The sequence below is a fragment of the Pantherophis guttatus genome, chromosome 13 (genome assembly GCF_059756535.1).
Source record: "Pantherophis guttatus breed Tessera chromosome 13, ASM5975653v1, whole genome shotgun sequence".
Classification (NCBI taxonomy): domain Eukaryota; kingdom Metazoa; phylum Chordata; class Lepidosauria; order Squamata; family Colubridae; genus Pantherophis; species Pantherophis guttatus.
This window is the reverse complement of record NC_142075.1, coordinates 26079910-26101249: the sequence shown is the minus strand read 5'-3', so window position 1 is coordinate 26101249 and position 21340 is coordinate 26079910. Positions and strand designations below refer to the sequence as shown.

Below are 21340 nucleotides of genomic sequence, written 5' to 3'. Positions count from 1 at the left end.
TTGAATCTTGATATTATCCTTTAAGCTATTTTCTATTGGCTCACCCTTTGTATTGCTTACAAATTTTATAATTATATTTCCTAATCCCCATCCAAGTAATTGCAAATATATTGAACTGCACAGGGCCTAGAGCAGAGTCCTGTAGTCTGCTACTTAACATTTTCCTCCAGCCTAGACATACACTTGCTGGCTACGGTTCTTCCATCATCCATGTCCATCTAACAGCAGAATTCAAACCCCACTTTGTCATATATACTATGGGAGGTCTTGTTGACTGCTTTGCTGAAGTCATGATATCCATCACATTGCTGACAACTAAACTAGTCCTTGTCAAAAAAAGATCAGGTTGTTTGGCCACAATTTATTTTTGATAAATCTATGCTGGCTCCTGACAAGCAGTATATTAGTTTCTAAATGCTCACAGACAACTGTTTAATAATTTATTCCAGAATTTTGTGAGGGTCAATCTCCTGCTAATCAGCCCATAGTTCTATCCATTTCCCGCTTTTTGTACAGAGGGAGAGGATTTCCCCTTTTCCACTCCACTGATACAACTCCAGTGCTCCGTGAAGATGTTGCAAAGATTGCAGAAAGGGGCTCATATGGCATTCACAAGCTCCTCAAGACTGTGAGCTGTGATTGCTCTGGTCCCAGACCTGAGACAAAACTCCACCTCTGCTTGCCCGATCATCAGGACACTCATCGTCCCTAGCACCAGCACCAGCATCCCCAGACTCTTCTTAAATGCAGGACTGGGTGATGTCACTCTCCACCCCCTCCCATTGCAAATGCACCCCTCACTAGTAGTTTAGGAAGCTCTATTTTGCTCTGCTTCAAAGCCATTGTTTTCCCTCCAAAGCCCTTGGAAGTGAATAGCTGGTGCAGACTCACAGTCATCCAGGTTAGATGCATTTTGATCCTGAAGGACATGTGCCTAGCAGCTCTTTGGAAATGACTGGTCGGAAAAGGGATGGCATGAATATAGGAAAGAGAAGTTTCTGTGCAGGACAGAAGATGTGACCTGGGAAGCAGGGAGAAGCTTTCTAGAGCTTGATGAACCACTTGGTCCTCTGAACTTGTCAGTTGCTGGCACAAACTATTTATTTTCCCCACTCACTTTGTTAGAAAGCAGGGAAAGTGTGCCTTATTTTATTACATGCTAATCCATAAAAATCCCCAGACAGTTTGTTGGCAGGACTAGACCTCAATGGTCTTTTAATTCCACTGTAGATCAATAATCTTGTAATTGGCTTTAACAGATGCTCTCTGGAGCCACATTCTAAAATACAAGCTGCTGCAATGCCATCAAGTTATGACAGCATAACAGGTCCCCGGGGCAGGCCTCTGAGGGCCCTTCAGCCAAAGAAGCCAGAAGAGTCCCAAACTCAACAGGTTGAGTGAGCCCTATGCAAACTGGTGGAGCTTCTCTCAAAAGGCCCCATTGGGAGAAGACAGAGTGCAAATCCTGCTTGAATGGACCTGCACAGTTCTTTCCCCTATTGGTGACCTTGTTCAAAAAAGTACTAAATGGCTCTATTGGTGTTTACACTTTTGACATGAAGTGTTAGGCAACCCCTTCACCAGACCTACTCTCACCCCACAGAAGCCTCAAATCCCATTGCTAGCAGTGGGCCTGGGGACTCCCCACAAAGGGGTAGGGAAACAGAGGCATGAAGGCTGGTGCCTGCCAAGCCAGAGAGGCCGTGACCTTTGGGGCCCGGCGAGCTCTGCAACTAAGTAGGGATGGCCTTCAACTCAGAGTGAAGCCCTGCAGGGCTGGAGAAAGATGGGGCTGTCCTTATTTCAGGATGTGTTGAGGATTGCCATCAATGGGTAGACTGCCCTGGCATTAGTTTCTGCACTACCCACCCCATGCCACCCGTTGGCAGAAACAACACAACAAATCACTTTCCTTAAGAGGGGGAGGGGCTGGGAGCCTTGGGCACCCAAAGGGAACCCACAACAGCTGGCCGTCGAGGTCCCACGCTCCCCGAGAGTCGAGCCGAAAGCCTCTCAGCCAAGCGTTGGGCTCCTTTCGAAGGAGCCTAGCCCGGCAGACGCGGCCAAAGTTCCTTTGCGGCTGACCGGGGCGCCAACTCCGCCAGGCTCCCCCCGGGAAGTGATCTCCGCACCGCGCAGCCCCTGCAGTAACGTAAGGGGGGGCCAAGCGGTTGTCCCCCTCGCCCCCCCCCTCGTCACCTAACCGCAACACCTCGGAAGAACCGGAGAGGGTCCACTGCACATGCGGCAAACCTGACGGGAAGGGGGGATTTAGACTCTGCCCCCTTCCCGACCGGGCCGGCGCCGAGTCTCGCCTTTGCCGCGCGGGAAGGAGCTCTTCCTCAGCAAGCCTCGGCCCCCTCTCTCGCCAGCGGCGCTGCTCTGACCGTGTCCCGCGCTTTGCAGAGGTGCAGTGCCGTCGACGCTGGAGGCTCGATCGCAGCCGAAGCAGCGGGCCTCAGCCGAGTCTTCCCGCGAGCGCCGGAGGAAAAACGTCGCCTCCGTTACAGGTGGAGCGCGAGGCCAGACACAGCCCGGCGCGCTTCTCCTGGCGCGGGCGGAGACGAGGCTCCGAGGAGCGGGGGCGGTGCCGGAGAGAAGCGCTCCGCCCGCGCCGGGCTCTGCCTTCCGAGCAGCCTCAGCATCAGCACCAGCAGCGTCGGGAGTCAGCTGGCTGCGCTCTCAGCGCGCGCCGAGGAACCGCCCGCCGGTGGAGGCAGCTTTGGCGCCGCACTTGAGTCGGCGCTCGCTCGCTTTGCGGGCCCACGGGCGACACCGCCGGCGCCTCTCCTCGCCGCGGTTCTAGCTCGCAACCGAGCCCAGCCGCTTGTGCAAGCCCGGCCGAGTCGCTTCATTTGCAGGCTCGCAGCCGCCCAAGTTTGCCCGGTAAGTTCCCGCGGGGCTGTCGCGGGGCACGCGCGGGAGGCCGGGCGAGGTCCACTTTCCCGGCGCCCGGTCTGCCTGGTACAGCTGCTGCCAGTGCGAGGCCGACCGGGCGGCTGCCTCCTCACACTGGAGAGGCGCCGCGGTTTCCTCCGGCCGGTGGCCTCGCCTGGGCTTGGCCGTGCAGGCGCTCCGGAAAGCTGGCGAGGCGCGGAGCCTCTTTGGGGGCGGGAGGCCAGTGGCTGCGGGCCGAGCAAGGAGGCCTCTCGGTGCGAGCGACCCCGCCCCGTGCTCGAGGTTTGGGCGCGCTCGGCGTCTCTCTGGGGATCGCGGGAGGCTGAGGGAGGGCGGCGAGCGACCGGCCGCTGAGGCAGTAGCTCCACCTTCGGAGCTCCCTGCCTCCCTCGGGGCATTGCCGGCGCCCCGCCCCTCCGGACCCCTGAGAGCGGGACCAGGGCGGCGGGAATGGTCGCCCCCAGGCAGTCCGCTGTTGCTGGCCGAAGCAGGTGGACCGAGCGGCTCGGCCCCTTTGCGGCCGAGGCAGGGCTTTCCGAGCCGCGGCTCTAGCCCCGCCGCAGGAAGGAACCCGAGCGGGGTGGGCGGCGCGGCCGCTTTTCCGCCAGCGCGAAGCTCTTCCCGGAGGCCGTCTCCCCTGCAGCAGACAGTGGCGCCAAATGCGGGGACCGTGGGGCTGAAGCTGCCTGGGAGTCCCAGGTTCCGATTCGCTTTGAGGACCGGAATGAAGTGCAGCCGGTCGCGGAGAAGAGGGAAGAAATATTTCCCTCTACTCCTTTTGGTTGTTAGTGTCCAGCCCGCAAAAACAAGGCAGGATTAATGCGATAGGAAGGCATCCCAGCGTGAAGGGTTTCCTCACGGATTTGCTGCAATGTTTACTTTGTAGACCATCCTGGGCAGACCTTTCCCTTGCAGCCTCTCAGGGGGAGTCTGTCCCTTGCCCTCCCAAAGGATCTTTTCCCTTGTCCTGGCCCTTCTCCACAGTCCAGAGAAGCACACAAGGCCGGACAGGGGAGCACAACTGTGCCTAGGAAATACTGTTGAGGCCAAGCATGCTGCAAAGGGAGGCAGTATAACAACAACTCCTGTGATGCAGCTGCTGGTCTCCAGCCAATCTCTCTCTCTTCCCGAGTTCCTCTTTCTTTCTTCCTCCTTCCTTGACAGAGCAGCAAGCAAGGCACTTTGGGCTGCCGGGCGTGAATGCTTGCGGTTCCATGAACATTCTTCAAATCAGGAAAGACTTCAGGATGCCTGCCTGTCCTCTGGTGTAGCCTTGGACTTGGGGTCTCCCAAGGGAGGCTTGGTAGTCTCTTGCTTCTGAGCAGCATTAATCAAAATGGACACGTGACTACAAGCTGTCTTTCAGCAGCCTAGTCACAGTGCCTTTTCACGTGTTTGCTGACCTCAAAAGCCCAGTTTGGTTCTTTTTTTATTTTGCATTGCAGCTTGTTTAAAATTCACAAATGTCCTGCAAGGACTGAAGTGAACTTGGCTGGTGCAGGGCCATCCTGTCTTGACAATCACAACATGCTTTCTGCTCTACAAGCCCTTTAGAATCATAGCTGGTCCAAAATGTGGGTAAGCAGCACAGAGTACAAAGGTTGCACAATGGCTGTGCTGAAAGAACCACCCTGTTTACTGTGATGCTGTTAAGATCTGCAGAAGATCTTTTGAAGACACTGTAGTAGTACAGCCTTGCATTTGGCCACAGGTTGGACTAGATGATCTCTTGGGACCTAGCATTCTGCAATTCTGAGCCCCCACTGTCAGAGAGCCTTCTTTCTGGCCGGAGGAAGAAAAATTCCGGACTATGAAATACACTGGGAGAATTTGAACTTACCATAATTAACTTTGAACTAACTTAATTTAAATGTATTTAATATTTTAGAAATGTAACTATAATCTGAGGATTTTCTAAGGAATCAACATCTCTTCATATAGTTGATTTGCCATATTGGCAAAAATAAAATGGAAATTAGATGTAATTGATATAATAAGAAAATAATAATTTATTGTGCTCTTATGCTCCTCCTTATAATCATATTTTTAGAATGGAAAATAGACTGATTGTATAAAAAATACCATTTTTATTTATTATTAGCACTTCATTTTTAAAATCTTGTAGATTTTTGATTCTAAGAAAAGTCTTGTTTGAATTAAGACACACTTTCTGTTCTTTTATATAGTAATCCTGCATACAGAGAAAATTATGGTGTTCTGATACTGTAAAAAACTTTTAGTTATTTGTATCCTGCCTGATTGTTTTATATTCAACATTATTTCAAAAAATTGCAGGTTTTTTTTTCACTCTTTTCCCTTCTTCTTCTTCCTCCTCCTCCTCCTTCAGTAGAAGAAGTGTTGAGGAGAACAAATTCCTTCTGCTCTTTCCTTATTTTTTTTTTCTTTTTCTTTTCCCTTGATGTCTAGAGCTTTTCTTTCAAATTATCTCTGCGCTACATATTGCATAACAGTCTTTTGCATCGTACCACTTAGAGAGTTGCTATAGGAAATTTTCTTGTGTTGCACTTGTTTTAGCAATGCTAAGACAGACTAGGTGGATGTAAAGACAAAGGCATAATCAGATCTGGTTACTCTCTGAATATGTGTAAAGTTCTCCTGACTTCTGAGTGATGCAATTAAAAAAAAAGTGTAAAGTGCAAATCTGCCTATGTGTGGTCAAAAGAATTACTAGCAAGCAGTCTCTCTATAGACTATATTTAACTGCCTGACTGCAAATAGCTTTGAGCAAAACATTTTACATACTTGAGGCTTGCTGACTTTAATGTTTCTTTTTACAAAGGAGTCCTATCTAAGAACACAGCTGTAAAGGTTCTGTTGAGGAGCTCCAATTTGATACATCACTTATTTTTTAAAAAATATTTTTCTAATCCCAAAACTGACAGGTTTGTTGAAATGTGCATGAAAACAATTTACCTAACTTTCTCTCTTGATCAGATTTTCGTCTGTAAATAGGAAATGCAATATCTCCAAATGTCATAAATTACTTTTTAAATAATTCTATGTATCAAAATGTCAGATGAGCAAGTGTTCAGTATTTTTGACATGTATAACATTCTGAATTTAGTTTGGAAGTCATAGTAAAAGTGTTCTTTGCTTTTTAGATGCTGCAGGGAGCAACGGAAAATAGAACCAGGATTTTTCAGACCTGTGGGATCCTTCCTGAAGCTGTTCCTGCCTTTTGACTTGCCAACCACGGTTAACACATAACTGTGTATATTGTCCTGGCTCGTTAAGAGAGCCCTGCCTCATCTTACCTTGGAAGCACACAAATGGTTGCATCAAGAAGGAACTGTGGGGAAGGATAACTGAGCTTGCCTTCCATGGTTTCTGCTCTCCTCCAGAACCTTTACATACCCAGGATTTACAAAGGAATGTTTACAAAGAAATTGGAAAACAATACAAAGAACAAACAAGAGGGCTGTCAAAGCAAAAAGGAACTAAATATTTCCCAAATTGGACAAGTAAAGCTATTCTCAATTAATTTAAAAAGCACAGTAAAAAAAATAGCTAAGCATACCTCTGTTGGCAATTGGTCAGCTAAAGAAGAGAGAAATAACCACGAATTTTCTCTGTCTCCAACTTTCAGCTATCGGGCAGCTATTGCAAATGGATTGCAACAGAGAGTTTTCTTAAATAAGAATGAAGATCCTTTTCAAGACACATCTTCTAACGAGAGTTCATTCTCAGAATTTTTAAGTGAAGCCAAAGACCAAAACAGGAGCAAAGAATATTCATTGCACACAATGCCCATGAGACGCAACAGGAAGAGTGTGAGTAGCCTTGCCCCTTCAGATGGCAGTTCCGAAGGGGACCGCACACTGCATAACCTCAAGCTCGGTGCTTTACGGAAGTTGAGGAAATGGAAGAAGAGCCAGGAGTACGTCTCGTCAGACTCTGAGCTCAGCATGTGGAAAAAAACCTGGGGCCTGAGGAGCAAGTCTTTGGACAGAACTGCTCGCCCGCCAAAATCCAGCACCTTGGAAGCAAGCTTCAGTTCCACTGGTTGCATCAGTCAGACCCACGATGTGATGGAAATGATATTCAAAGAGCTTCAGGGGATCAGTCAAATAGAAACGGAACTCTCTGAATTGCGGGGACACGTCAATGCCCTCAGAGAGTCTATTGATGAGATCTCCAGCAATGTGGAAGTCGTGCAGAATGAAATTGAACAGTTGAGGACAGGATTTGTACAATCACGAAGGGAGACACGTGATATATATGATTATATCAAGCAACTTGGACATGCAGGAAGCAAAACAAGTCTTAGATTTTTAAATGTGCCAGAGGAGAAGTTTGAGAATGTTGAACATGTAGTGCACAGAATATTAATAGAGAAAATGGGATTCTCGGAGGCTCAAAATTCTGTCAAAATAGAATTTGCACAGCGATTGGGACAACAGAGAGACTGTCCTAATGCCAAGCCACGGGCCATCCTTGTTTATTTTGAAACATCCCAGCACAGAGACTTGGTTCTGAAAAAGTCTTACAAGCTTAAAGGGACTGGGATTGGGGTTTCAGCTGAAATTCTGCCTCGAGATTCAAGAGAGCGGAAGCAGAGAAGCCTCCCTTTGTCTCAGACGTATGAGACCATGGATCTGAAATGCCTAGCTGCTGATCTCAGAGCCAGAGAGCAGGACTGGGAATTGTTTGATAACCATGGCAAAGAACTGGAATCTGATATCAGTCGGAACAGGTATGCAAAAATATCCAAATCTGCACCACAAATGAAAAGAAGTTCTGCAAAAGACAAGGGAGATATTCTTAAAAGGGCTCCAGGTGACAATGCTTTCCCAAGTCAAGGCAGCCCACCGAAGGAGATCAAAGCCAGCAGCTCTTCCAACATGACCTCTCTGTGGCCATCACAGGATGATTTGGCAGCACTAAAGCTCAGTCATTCAGAGTCTGATTTTTCTAAACTCTGCCAATCTTTTTCTGAAGATTTTTCAGAGAACCAACACTTCATCAAAACGAATGGGAGCTCGCTTTTATCTTTTTCGGACCGGGAACTCTGGCAGAGAACACAGGGTGACCCTGCCGAGTGGACTGGTGATCTGCAGGAGCAGGGTTTTAATCCAGAAGGCCCCCCTCGTAGACTTGAGAGTGAAATGGAGAATACGGAAACCATTGACAGCGGGGTCAGCAATGGGATGGCATGTGCCTCAGGCGACCGGAGCCATTATAGTAACTCTCAGGTTTCTTTAGAAGATGCGTTTTCGCCATGGAAAGACTGGAATCAGCTAGACCAGAATAGAGACATGGGAGTAGATGCCTCAAGCTACAAACATTTGGATTCTAATGTAAATGATTTTTCCCACCAACAGGTAGACCTCGGCCAGTTCTCAGATGCCCAGTATGAGAGAGAAAATTATGATTATGCCCTAGACAGTTGCTGCCTCTCTGGGGGAGGGTCCACGGCTGAAATGCAGTGGTCCGATCAGCTCACTGAGGAGCAGCAGCAAGAGGCTAGAGCCAATGCCCTCTTTCCCACCCAAACCAGGAAGCCTGTGATGTATCGAAGCCAAAGTGAATTGCCCAGCACGGATGCTGAGGAAGGGCCTCCCAAGTCTTGGCACAGCCGGCTGAGCATTGACCTTTCAGACAAAACCCTCCTCTTTCCTAAATTTGGAAATACCCTGCAACGGGCAAGGTCAGCTTTGGAAGTGGTATGGAATAAGAGCACCCAGAGTTTAAGTGGCTGTGAGGACAGCGGGTCATCTTTTATGGGGAGATTTCGGACACTGTCTCAATCCACCGCTAATGAGTCAAGCACCACCTTGGACTCTGACATTTACACAGAGGCATCCTATTACCGAGCTGAAGATGGGGAAGATCCCAGCGAATCCACAGGGGAGCTTGAAACAAATTATGTGGAAGTCATGGAGCAAGTCCTTGCTAAACTAGAAAGCAGAACGAGCGTAACTGAGTTGGAAAAACAGATGCAGGAAGGGGAAGTGGAGGTGGCAGCTTTTGCACGAGAAGGCTCTGCTCCTGGTGGCAGTTTGGAGAACCAGGTGGCTGATCAGCATACATGGGAAGTTGCCGGGGAAGGCATGGTGGTTGGAGATGAACTAGATGTATGTGAAGACAAAAATAAGAATATTCCAGTAGTCCCTGCTAAAGCGCCCCTTAAAAAAAAAGGCATCCCATCTTTTAAAGAAGCTGCTCTGAGGGCATACAAGAAGCAGATGAGCGAGTTGCAGGAACAGATCCTTGCTGGAGGTAGGGTGGATTTACATTTTGCTTTCAAACAGCAATTAATTAAAAAAAAGAAAAGAAAAGAAAGAAATGTTCAATTATAAGAGTCCTTTTTTTCAGTTGGAATTCAGTGTGTCAGAGAACCACTGTTTATCTCCAATGGAAATTCTGCTGAATTCTGCTGTAGAATCCCTGACTAACATTGTTACAAGCTGTGCCTTATGATCTGAGTTACTGTCAGAGATTTGATGTGTTTTGTCCCTGAACTAATTAGAGTAAATCAGTTTAAATACAATACAGTTATTATGGCTTTAGGGCAGTGCAGATCAGTTAGTTTGTGACCAACTCCAAGATGGGGGATAAATTCACACATTTCCTTGAGGCTACAGAGTATGTTCTTTGTTTTGAGGGTGAAGTAAAGTGTGATTATGGTTTAGTATGATACAGCAGGCACTGTATGATAAATTAGGCCAGCCCAGCTTGCTGGAAAAGGAAGGTTTTAAGGGCACGGCGGAAGGCACTGAGGTCTTGGATTCTCCTTATCTCTGGAGGCAGTTGATTCCAGAGGGTAGGTGCCCCCACAGAGAAGGCCCTCCCCCTGGGGGTCACCAGCCTACACTGGCTGATGGCACCCCGAGGAGGCCCTCTCTGTGGGAGCGCACGGGTCGATGGGAGGTCGTCGGTGGCAGCAGGCGGTCTCGAAGATAGCTAGGCCCTATGCCATGGAGCACTTTAAAGGTGATAACCAACACCTTGAAGCGCACCCGGAAGACCACTGGGAGCCAGTTCAGCTCGCGCAGGAGCGGTGTTACATGGGAGCGCCATGCTGCTCCCGTCACTACCCGCGCTGCTGCGTTCTGGACCAGTTGGAGCCTCTGGGTGCTCTTCAAGGGGAGCCCCATGTAGAGAACGTTGCAGTAGTCAAGGCGAGAGGTGACGAGGGCATGAGTGACTGTGCACAGGGAATCCCAATCAAGAAAGGGCCGCAACTGGCGAATCAGGCGAACCTGACAAAAGGTCCCCCTGGTTACAGCCGTCAGATGTTCCTCCAAGGACAGCTGCGTATCCAGGAGGACTCCCAGATTGCGAGCCCTCTCAGTGGGGGCCAACGACTCGCCCCCAATAGTCAGTGATGGAATCAACTGACTATATCAGGATGCCGGGAGCCACAGCCACTCAGTCTTGGAAGGGTTGAGCCTGAGCTTGTTCCTCCCCATCCAGATCCGCACAGCCTCCAGGCACTGGGACATCACTTCAAGGGCATTGTTGGGGTTTGATAACCACCAAAGTCACCGTGGATGCAAAGTGCTCCATTTGGCCGGTTAGGAAGTGCCACGTTAGCTATTTCTCCTTGCGGCGTCAGAGAGCAGATTGTCCAAGGAATCCGAACACCTATTTTCTGACCATTTTGATATGGAGAATTCACGGCTGATATCAGCCGTGAAAACTGCACTGTAAACTGAACAGCCAGGAAAGAACCACAGAAATGACCTTGGAGAAACTGCAAAAACAGTTACAAAAGCAAAAGCATCCATTAAGCTTGGGAAACAGAGAAATCAGCTCAGATTAATTTACTGGGAGGGACAGCCCAGCTCTCAAAGTCTGTTCGGGACTAGCCTATATCAGTAAAGTATCGCTCCAGTCAATCCTCTGGTTCCCCCACCCCAAATACACTCTTTGCTGGCTTTAAAGATGCTGCCTCTGTATAAGTGACTGCTTCCTCCAAAGGTCTTGCCTCTGGATCTTGCAAAGCTTTGCTGATAACACAATTCAAGAAAGATTGTGCAAGAGAATGGCTGCCTCACTAGCCATGTGCTCTGGATGGGGCTGGCTGGATCCCAGCCTGGAGCTATGGAGGAGCTTGCCTACTCAGTCCCAGCTCCTCACAAAATGAGAGGTCTGTGCTCATACCACTTCCCCAAAAGCAGCTTCCCCAGGCCCGTGTGTTTCTGCACAGTAGTCCCATGTCTAATCATGATTTCTGACCAGAAGCTCTGGCCCAGCACATTTCATGGTGGGTCTGAAGATTTTAGATAAATGCAGCAGCCCCCTCCCCATCTCGTCTCCAAGGACTTCCTTGTGCCCAGTTTAGTGGGATTTCCTCACTCTGTCTAGTCCCATCTGCTTCCTCTAGAAACTGACTGCTCTGGAGCATCATTTTTTGTGGATGGATTGATTTGGTTTTTATCCTTATCCTTATACTTTATAAGTAACTCAAGGCAGCGAGCATACATAATGCTCCTTGTTCCTCCTATTTTCCTCTGAACAACAACCCTGTGAGGTGGGTTGGGCTGAGAGAGAGGGACTTACCCCAAGTCATCCAGCCAGCTTTCATGCCTAAGTTGGGACCCTCTCCTGGTCTCAAGGCCAGCATCTTCACCATAGATTAAACTGGTTCCAGTTTCAGTAGAGAAGAAGTTTCATACAGGTGACCTAAAGCAGGAAGAGACTCCATTGTAACAGGTTAAGGTTAGGTTCATGCCTGGGTGGTGAGGCTGACTGTAATCCCTCTGAGTCCATGGGGACCTCTGTGGCAAAAGGGCATCATAGGATGCCTCCTTCAGGAGGAAACTTTTAGAGTCCCACAAGGTAAAGGGTGTGTGTTCAGAGTCAGACTGCTTGCCTAGATAAATAAATAAATAAATAAATAAATAATTTTATTTCTATACCGCCCTTCTCCCGAAGGACTCAGGGCGGTGTACAGCCAATTTAAAAACACAAGACACAACAATAATTAAAAATTAAAATAATTACATAGATTTGGCCGATTTAAAACCCCAAACATTTAAAATACCCCAATTAAAATTATTAAGTTGATAGCCCGGCCTGGCGGAACAACAGGGTCTTCAGTGCGCAACGAAACACTCGGAGGTCGGAGATCTTGCGTATTTCCGGGGGCAGTTCATTCCACAGGGCTGGGGCTCCCACAGAAAAGGCCCTCCCCCTGGGTGTCGCCAGCCGACATAACTTGGCTGATGGCACCCTGAGGAGACCCTCTCTGTGGGAGCGGACTGGTCGGTGGGAGGCTATTGGTGGCAGAAGACGGTCTCGAAGGTACCCGGGTCCTATGCCATGGAGCGCTTTAAAGGTGGTAACCAACACCTTGAATCGCACCCGGAAGACCACTGGGAGCCAGTGCAGCTCGCGCAGGAGGGGTGTCACGCGGGCGCAACGAGTTGCGCCCATAACCACCCGCGCGGCCGCATTCTGGACCAGTTGGAGCCTCCGAGTGCTCTTCAAGGGGAGCCCCATGTAGAGAGCATTACAATAGTCCAGCCGGGAGGTGACAAGGGCATGAGTGACCGTGCGCAAGGCGTCCCGGTCCAGAAAGGGCTGCAACTGGCGGATCAGGCGAACCTGATAAAAGGCCCCCCTGGCCACGGCCGTCATATGCTCTTCTAAAGACAGCCGTGCGTCCAGGAGGACACCCAGATTGCGAGCCCTCTCTGTGGGGGGCAAAGATTCACCCCCAATAGTCAGCGATGGCACCTGCTGACTATATCGGGACGCCGGCAGCCACAGCCACTCGGTCTTGGACGGGTTGAGCCTGAGCCTGTTCCTCCCCATCCAGACCCGCACGGCCTCCAGGCAGCGAGACATCACATCAAGGGCATCGTTGGGGTGGTCTGGGGTGGAGATGTACAGCTGAGTATCATCAGCGTACAGATGACACTTCACCCCAAAACCACGGATGATCTCACCCAGTGGCTTCACATAAATGTTGAACAGAAGGGGCGAGAGGACCGACCCTTGTGGCACTCCCCATGCGAGATGCCTCGAGGTCGACCTCTGCCCCCCTGCCAACACGAACTGCGAGCGGTCGGAGAGGAAGGAGGAGAACCACCGCAGAACGGTGCCCCCTATTCCTAACCCTCTTAACCGCCGCAGCATGATACCATGGTCGATGGTATCAAAAGCCGCTGAGAGATCTAATAGGACTAGGACAGAGGAGCAACCCCTGTCCCGAGCCCTCCAGAGATCATCCACCAACGCGACCAATGCCGTTTCTGTGCTGTGCCCCTGCCTGAAGCCCGACTGGCACGGGTCTAGATAGATAGCTTCATCCAGGTGCCCGGGCAGTTGTCGTGCCACCACACTCTCAACAACCTTCGCCACAAAACGAAGGTTGGAGACCGGACGGTAGTTAGCTAATTCAGCCGGGTCCAGGGAAGGCTTCTTGAGGAGGGGCCTCACCACCGCCTCTTTCAAGGCGGCGGGAAAGGCACCCTCACTCAGAGAAGCAGTTATAATCCCCTGGAGCCAGCCTCGTGTAACCTCCCGGGAGGCCAGTACCAACCAGGAGGGACACGGGTCCAATAAACATGTGGCGGCACTAATCCTACCCAGAACCCTGTCCACATCCTCGGGAGCCACAGGATCAAACTCCTCCCAGATAATATTCTCAAGGCCTGCCCCTGTCTCCTCCCCTGGACTCATCCAATCGGAGTCCAAGCCATCCCGAATCCGAGCGACTTTATCATGCAGGAATTGCACAAAATCCTCAGCGCGGCCTTGCAAGGGATCTTCCCGCACTCCCCCCCGAAGAAGGGGGGAGTCCTAAACCTGGAATAGTGGGCCATTGAATAAGCACTGTCTGTCACATTTTCAGGCTTTCTCCTCCATTTGGAGGAAATTCCTCTGAATTGAACAATCCTGGGATGGAATAAACCGGAGGGTAGTTTATTCTGGGAAGGTGTACAAATGAATTTGCAATGCTTGGTCGAAAAACTCTTCCTATGTTAGATCTTCTGGAAAGAGGGTGCTCTCCACTTAGAACAGGGATGTTAAACTTGCTAAATGCCAAAGCTTTTTTGCACAGGTCGGCCCCATGAGACTATCTATTTATTTATTTATTTATTTATTTATTTATTTATTTATTTATTTATTTAATATAACTTATATGCCGCCCTATCTCCATAGGACTCAGGGCGGCTCACAACAATTAAAACAAGCCAATAAAAACATAAAATACATTCATAAAAAAATATTAAAACCCATTAAAATAATCGAAAACCCCCTCAGTCCAAGGTAGGTGCTGCAAACAGCCATGTTTTTAATTCGCGGCGGAAGGTGCGGAGATCAGGAGCCAGCCGGAGCCCAGGGGGAGTTGATTCCAAAGGGTGGGCATGCCCACAGAGAAAGCTCTACCCCTAGGGGCCGCCAGCTGACATTGTCTAGCTGACGGTACCCGGAGCAGGCCCTCCCTGTGGGAACGCACCGGGCGATGGGAAGCTGTTGCTGGTTGCAGATGGTCCGCCAAGTATCCTGGGCCTAAGCCATGTAGAGCTTTATAGGTCATTACCAGCACCTTGAATCTCACTTGGAGGGCAACCGGCAACCAATGCAAGCTGCGCAGGAGAGGTGTTACATGGGAGTATCGGGATTCTCCCATCACAACCCGCGCGGCTGCATTCTGTACCAGCTGAAGCCTCCGAGTGGTCCTCAAGGGCAGCCCCATGTAGAGAGCAATACAGTAGTCAACACAGGAGGTGATGAGTAACTGTGCGTAGGGCATCTCGGTCCAAATAGGGGCGCAACTGGCACACCAGACGGATCTGGGCATATGCCCCCCTGGTCACGGTTGTTATATGATCTTCTAGACTCAACCACGAATCCAGGAGGACACCCAAGTTGCGTGCCCTGTCTATGGGGGGGTAAAACTTCATAGTTTTACCCCCCCTATAGCCAACGATGGAACCTCTCCTTCGGACCGAGATGCCGGTATCCACAGCCACTCAGTCTTGGCAGGGTTGAGCCGAAGCCTGTTCCTCCCCATCCAGATCCACACCGCTTCCAGGCACCGGGATGTCACATTGAGGGCATCACTGGGTTGGTTCGGGGTGGATATAAAAAGCTGAGTATCGTCAGCATACTGATGGTACGTCACCCCGAAATCACGGATGATCTCCCCCAGCGGTTTCATATAAATGTTGAACAGAAGGGGCGAGAGAACTGACCCCTGGGGCACTCCACAAGTGAGGGGCCTCATGGTCGATCTCTGCCCCCCTGTCAACACCGCTTGCGTCCACCCCAAGAGGTGCTTTCCACTCCCAACTCCTCGAGGCGCCGCAGCAAGATATCATGGTTGATGATATCGAAAGCCGCCGAAAGATCCAACAGGACCAGAACAGAGGAATAACCCTAAACAGGGCAGCCGGGCGATTCTCTGCGGACGCGATGACATGTCCCTTGTGTATAAGCAATGAAGAGTTTTCTGCCCTGACTGGTATGCGCCTTAGAATATTTGCTTGGAATGAAATTGCCGTCTTTAAATTCTGGCTAGGAAGGTTTTTGGATTTTCTCCATCGCCATGTGTCATCAAACTGACAGATTTCTTATGAGGTCACTTCTGCCCTCCCCAGGATGGCTGAGGAGATAACTGGAGATGGATAGGTAACAAAGGGAACTACCCCCAATAGTGGAAAGTCTTTTTGAAATTATGGCCACACAGTGACAGTAGCATTCATTTGTCTAGAGGCTTAGCAAAGCCAGAGCATTATGCAGAGGACAGACAGTTCTGCCTTGTGCCCAGGAGCCAAAGAACTGAAACACGACAAGTGGTAGAAACTTGCAAAGTGGGCGAGAGAAAGGGGTGCAGTAATAGTAATATAGTACGTATGTGCTTATTATTTATTCTTAGGCCTAGTTGCAACAAGCAATGGGGTGAGATAGAGCATGGTTCCACACAAAAATGGTGGTTCAAATTCATAGAATAATACAGTGCAATATTTACCTGGGAGAGTCCAACGAAGAATTGAGAGGCAAGCAGCAGGCAGAGGTGCAGTTGCCATCTGGATCTGCCTATGTGCCATTAAGAACTCCCTCCACTGGCCACGGTTGGTTCTTCTTAGGCAAAAAATACGCAAAATCTAGTGAGTTTGGAAATTGTGACGGATTTTCTGCCACCCTGGATTTATTTGGTTTGTTGCTTTCCCTGATGGCCTATTTCCAATCTCTATCCCAGCAGCTCTTTGTAAGGATTTGGGCCGTCTCTGCCATTGGCAGCAGAGGGGTCTTCTTGGCACGCGGCTTTTGCTCTGGGGAGCCAGTGGAGGAGAAGTCAGCAAAGACTTTTCTGTCAAAGAAACATTGGAGAATGATCTAGGCTGGTCTCTGATAGGGTGCCTAGAAACTGAGATGAGGACCCAACAATATGACCTCACCCCCCTGTGACAGATAGTGCTGACTAATCCTCAGTGTTTAAAATTCTACATTCTCACATGAAACCTCACATAGTTCAGTGTGCAAGATCTGGAGCTTCTTACCTGGCTTATTTCTTTCTGCTGTGGTTGAGAGCAGGACCGAGCCTGACAGATGATAGAGGCCAGGAAATCCCCAGTTTTGGAGGAACAAATGGTGGAAACAAATAGTGATCCTTTATGCTGCATCTTCTGACCAAGAAGGTCCTTTGCCTCAGTGCACAGTGTAATCTGCCAAGGTTCCTTTTCCTGCACCCCAACTTGTGACCCACTGATTGAAATTTCTCTTCTGTCAACCAGCTTTGATTTTGCTTTGGTCTTCTCTGGATCAGACCACTGGTATTCATTTGCTACGCACCATAATCCTCTCAATTGGGCACAGAACATTAGATGCTTTTGCCTGCTGCTAGTAAGATAATAGGCAAACTCTGCATTGGAGTAATGACTTTAGAATAATTTAGTGCCACCATCCTGGGGCTGTGGCAACAGCTGTCCAGGCAGACAAATCCAGGGAGTCAGTGAGTGGGTCCTTCCTTCTCTCCGCTTGGGTTTCTGAGGTCACAGGAATTGTCTGGACGGGATTCAATGCTTGCTGAATACCGCAATGCTTGCTGCGTCTTCTAACCAAGAAGGTCCTTTATTTACAAGGTAGACAGGAAATGTTTCCTGGCCCCAAATGCATGACAAGGGCTGCATGGAGAGCTAGCTGGTGAGGACAAACAGGCTGGGCAGAGAGCAGCTGATTTCAGCACCATCCCCCGGGCATCTTCACCCTGTCACTAGTTCCAAACTACTAACGACTTCTTTTCACAGAAGTCTTCTTGGTTGGTGCTCTGTGTCTTTTTGGGATACACCCTTGGTTAAAATGCATAATTTATAGCTCACTAGATGTCTGGATACAGGAAGCTTTAATTCCTATGGCCGCAAAAGACTTGATAAATGCAGCATCATTCATAACAAGACATTTGCTGAAGGATCCACTGCGTTCACAGGGAAAATTATTACATTCTGCCTTGTTTCACTCTGGCTTCCTCTGTTTAGTTGAGAGATCAAAATTGAGTAGATTTGTTTTTCTGGCCAAGAAAAAGACACAATACTTGTTTCTGATTTACAAGAAAAGAAAGGCTCCTGTATTAATTGCTGTCCTTTGTTAGACTGTATGGTGTCAAGGCAGAGTCATGGCAAAGCCTGGCTGTTTTTACTGTTAGTTAGAGAGATCAACCATTTTTTATTTTTGTTTCCCTTCCAGTTCTGTAATTCCTTCTTGGCATGGGTGGCGGGGAGAGGGACTCCTTTTCTTTAGGCTTGAAATAAAGGCCCATCCTCCCTTTCATGCCCCCTTACAAAGTGATGGCTCTCAGTTCACCCTCTGAACACCATTGAGCGCACTGAGGCAAGATGTTTGGAAGGCTTTCCAACCAGAGCCAGGACTGCAGGGAGGATGTCAGGGGCATCCGAGAAGGAAATCATGACTTGATGGTGGTTTCCCTGGAATATATGAGGTGGGCAAGGGTTTCCCAGCCTGTGGGTCAGGGAGGTTGCTTTCTCTCAGGCTTTGTAGTCCAGGAGGGGCTTTCACTGCCTTAATCCACAGATTCTTGCTATAATTAGGTGGCCCGTGATGCTGCATTGAGAAGGAGCTTTCTGGATCATGAGCTACTTTGCCAGGCATCTGAGTAAGCAGAAGAGCTCCTACTTCTGAGCAGGGTTTTGTGGGATCCCTTCATAAAGATGAAGATCCCCTTGGATGAGTTGCTTCATGGCCTGAGGATTTTTGTCATACCTGAAAGTCTTAATGCACACCCAACATTTTCTCATCAGGCTTCCTAAAGAATGGAACCAGTGTGAGAAAGAGGTCTAATACGCTAGCTCTTCAGATGCCAGATGTAACTTTCCCTACCAGGCAGAAGGAAGAGGGAAAGGAGGTCCCAACCTGGTTTAGCATCTGAGTATAAAGCTCAAGAGCCTCTTGGCCAGGCTCTAGGTAGGATTGCAATATTCACTATGCACATTTCTTGGAGACATGTCTAATTTTTATTCCCCTCTTCCCAATTCTTTTTCAGATAGCAGTTCTGTGGATGAAAAGGTTCCAAATTTGCATCTTTCCTTAAAGGGTGCTGTTTTTTGTGGGCGTGTGGTTGTGGCTCAATCGACCTGTTTGGTCTTTTAATTTGAGTTGTGAGATGTGCATGCCCCCCCCCAGCTTTCCATGCTTCTGTCTTCTTCTTTCTCCGTTGATGTGTCCAGATGCCTCCCATTGACATGCAGACCAAGTCCTCACTGTTGTGGTTTTCTAACTCATAAATTGTGCTAGCTTAGGGATCTGCTGTTGCCAAACCCAGGTTTCCCGTTTTGCACCCTGGGACCAGCACGCCCACTGACCAAATGCCGCTTGTACTCCAGGGTTTAAAGGGAAACCGCCTGCAGGGGTGTGGTGCACAAGCCAGATTTCCTCCTCAAGGCTGAATGTTGCTCTGTTGTCTTTTCAAACAAGATGGATCTTAGCTTTGGCGTGGTGGAGCTGGCCCTGCTTCGCATTCGTGTTTCCGTCCTCAGTGTTGTTCTGTATATGGCCCCTCTCTGCTTGCTATCTGCCAGCACTTGCAGAGAAGCTGAGCTGTCCCTTCTTTTCTTTCAAGGCCCTTACTGTCAGCGGACGTTCGTTGGAAGCTTCCAAACTTGCCATTCAAGCTTTTTCTGGGTAAGTATCTGCACATCCCTGCCTGAAAAAACTGCCCTTTGAAGATGTTAATGTTCTTTGGAGGAAACATCAATAGCAGCTATAGCAGTGGTGGGTTGCCCCGGTTCAGACCGGTTTGCAAGAACTGGTAGTAAAACCGGCGGGAAGCCCTGCCCACCGTCCTGGATGTCATCATCAGCGATCTGCACATGCGCAGAAGCAAGGCGCATGCACAGAAGCAAGGCATGCGCGTGAGCGAAGCGATCCCGTTGCGAACTGGTAGTAAAGATAAGTAGAACCCACCCCTGAGCTGTAGCCTACATGCATCTCAACAAGGTGGGAGGAGAAATGAAGCAGCAGAGAGGAGGCTCAGTTGAGGATCTTTGAGAAGAAGCTCAGGACAAACCCAAACTGGAGGCCTGGAGAGACAAAGCCAGTGAATTGCCTTGTTTTGCAAGGACTACTTTGTCTCCCTAAAAGTTTATCCTACATGTAGCTGCTGGAGATCTGATGGTTCCTCTGAATCTCCTTGCTCCAGCTATGCTGTCAGTTGTCTGAAATATTGTCAGAGTTGCCACCAGTTAACTAGGCTCAATTTTCAGGGTTTTTTTGCCATGACATCTCCAAAGTAAGAGCCAGAAGAGATCCATTGCCTGCTGGCCCTGCTGATGACAACACAACCTTCTCCTTACTATACAGGCTGTTTTCTGAATAGCCCACTGGGTTTCTAATTAGTTGAATTCTGCTTTTATCAGCTTTGAGGTCTTCCATTGGTTTCAAAATTTTGGAAGAGTTTTATGATATTTACGGAGTTTGTGTGTGTCTGGTCATTTCATTATTCCTCTCTGATCTCTGTGTACTGGTCATTTCTTTTCTGTTTATAGAGGTTTTTATTATTCCTCATCACGCAAACAGCCAGCATTATCAAGTCCTTTCCAAGGACTTGGGATCGGCAGATGTTGATAATATTATTAATCATCGCATAGTCAGCTGGATGTTCAGACTGGGTTTGGAATTTTTGTCTACCTATCGAATCCTTCCCAAGGACCTGGGATAGGCAAACCTGGATGTTTGACGGTGTTACAGATATTGTCGCAGGATGGAAGCTGTTCCAAGTACTAGTACTAGTACTAGTACTAGTACTAGTACTACTACTACTACTACTACTACTACTACTATTATTATTATTATTATTATTATTATTATTATTATTATTATTTACTTTAAGTCAACTGAACATTTAAAAATGTGTCACAAATACGATTGACTGGTGCTAATGGTTGATACGGGTTGCTGCCAGCGTCCTAGGTATCAACCAAGTATCTTCTTAAAATATGATGTTCTGAGTAGTGCAGTTTTTTGCACTGGTGTTATTGCAGGAAGCTGCAATTTCTTGATGTGTTTTGCAAAATTCTTGGACATGGTACCAAGTGCCCCGATGACAAGGGGTATCACTGTTACATGTTTCATCCATAGCCTTGTAGTTATGGCCAGGTTGTGATATTTCGTGATTTTTTCCAGTTCTTTCTCTTCGACTCTGGCGTTTCCTGGTACAGTGATATCAATAAACTGTATGCTTTGGCCCTTGACAACTGTAATATCTGGCGTGTTATGTTCCAAATGATGATCCATCTGTATTCGAAAGTCCCACAAGATAATTCACTGTCTCATTTTCAATAACTTTTTCCACTTTGTGCTCTCATGACTTTTCGGATACAGGTATGTTATATTTTTTTTACATAATGACCAGTGGACTAATTTAGCAACTCGATCATGTCTAGCTTTGTAATCAGCTTTGCTGCACTCACATATTACGTGTGAAACAGTTTCAATTTTGTCGTTGCAAAGTCAGCAGTTTGGATTGTCAGTGGATTTTTGTATTTTCGCTTTCATGGCATTAGTTTGTAGTGCTTGTTCTTAAGCAACAAGTATTAAACCTTCCGTTTCTTTCTTGATGGTTCCTCTCTTAAGTCATGCCCATGTCAAGTTGTTATCACATTTTCCTTCAATGTTTTTCAAGTGCTGTTCATGCAGAGCTTTGTTTTTCCATCCATTTAATCTGTCATCCAACTGTTTTTCCTTATATTATGCCTTTGTTTCTGTTGTTCTTATAATGTTCTCCATTTTCACAGCCTGCAGCAATCTTTCTGTGCTTTGATTCACATGATCATTCAATCTTCATTTTTCTTCTACAGTTTGATGGATTTGCAATAGCCCTCTGCCCAGGGGTGAAATCTAAATTTTTTTGCTACCGGTTCTGTGGGCGGGGCTTAATTAGTGGGTGGGGCTTGGTGGTAAGGTGACTGGGAGGGTGTGGCTTGTTGGCCAGGTGGGCGTGGCCAAGTCA

At 48.3% G+C, this 21340-nt stretch overlaps 1 protein-coding gene across 4 annotated transcripts in view; it reads left to right on the top strand.

Annotated features, from left to right (window-relative positions):
* Window positions 1–2575: 2575 nt before the first annotated feature.
* The window catches only part of UNC13C (unc-13 homolog C), a 72824-nt gene continuing 54059 nt past the window's right edge, over window positions 2576–21340 (top strand). For 3 of the 4 annotated variants that reach the window (XM_034409250.3, XM_060689544.2, XM_060689543.2), the window contains exons 1-4: window positions 2576–2886; window positions 6021–9138; window positions 18377–18399; window positions 18953–19014. In XM_034409250.3, coding sequence (XP_034265141.2) covers window positions 6240–9138; window positions 18377–18399; window positions 18953–19014 — 2984 coding nt within the window. In that variant the 5' untranslated portion in view covers window positions 2576–2886; window positions 6021–6239. The remainder of the gene's footprint in view (window positions 2887–6020; window positions 9139–18376; window positions 18400–18952; window positions 19015–21340) is intronic. The other variant, XM_087878068.1, reaches the window with a different exon arrangement.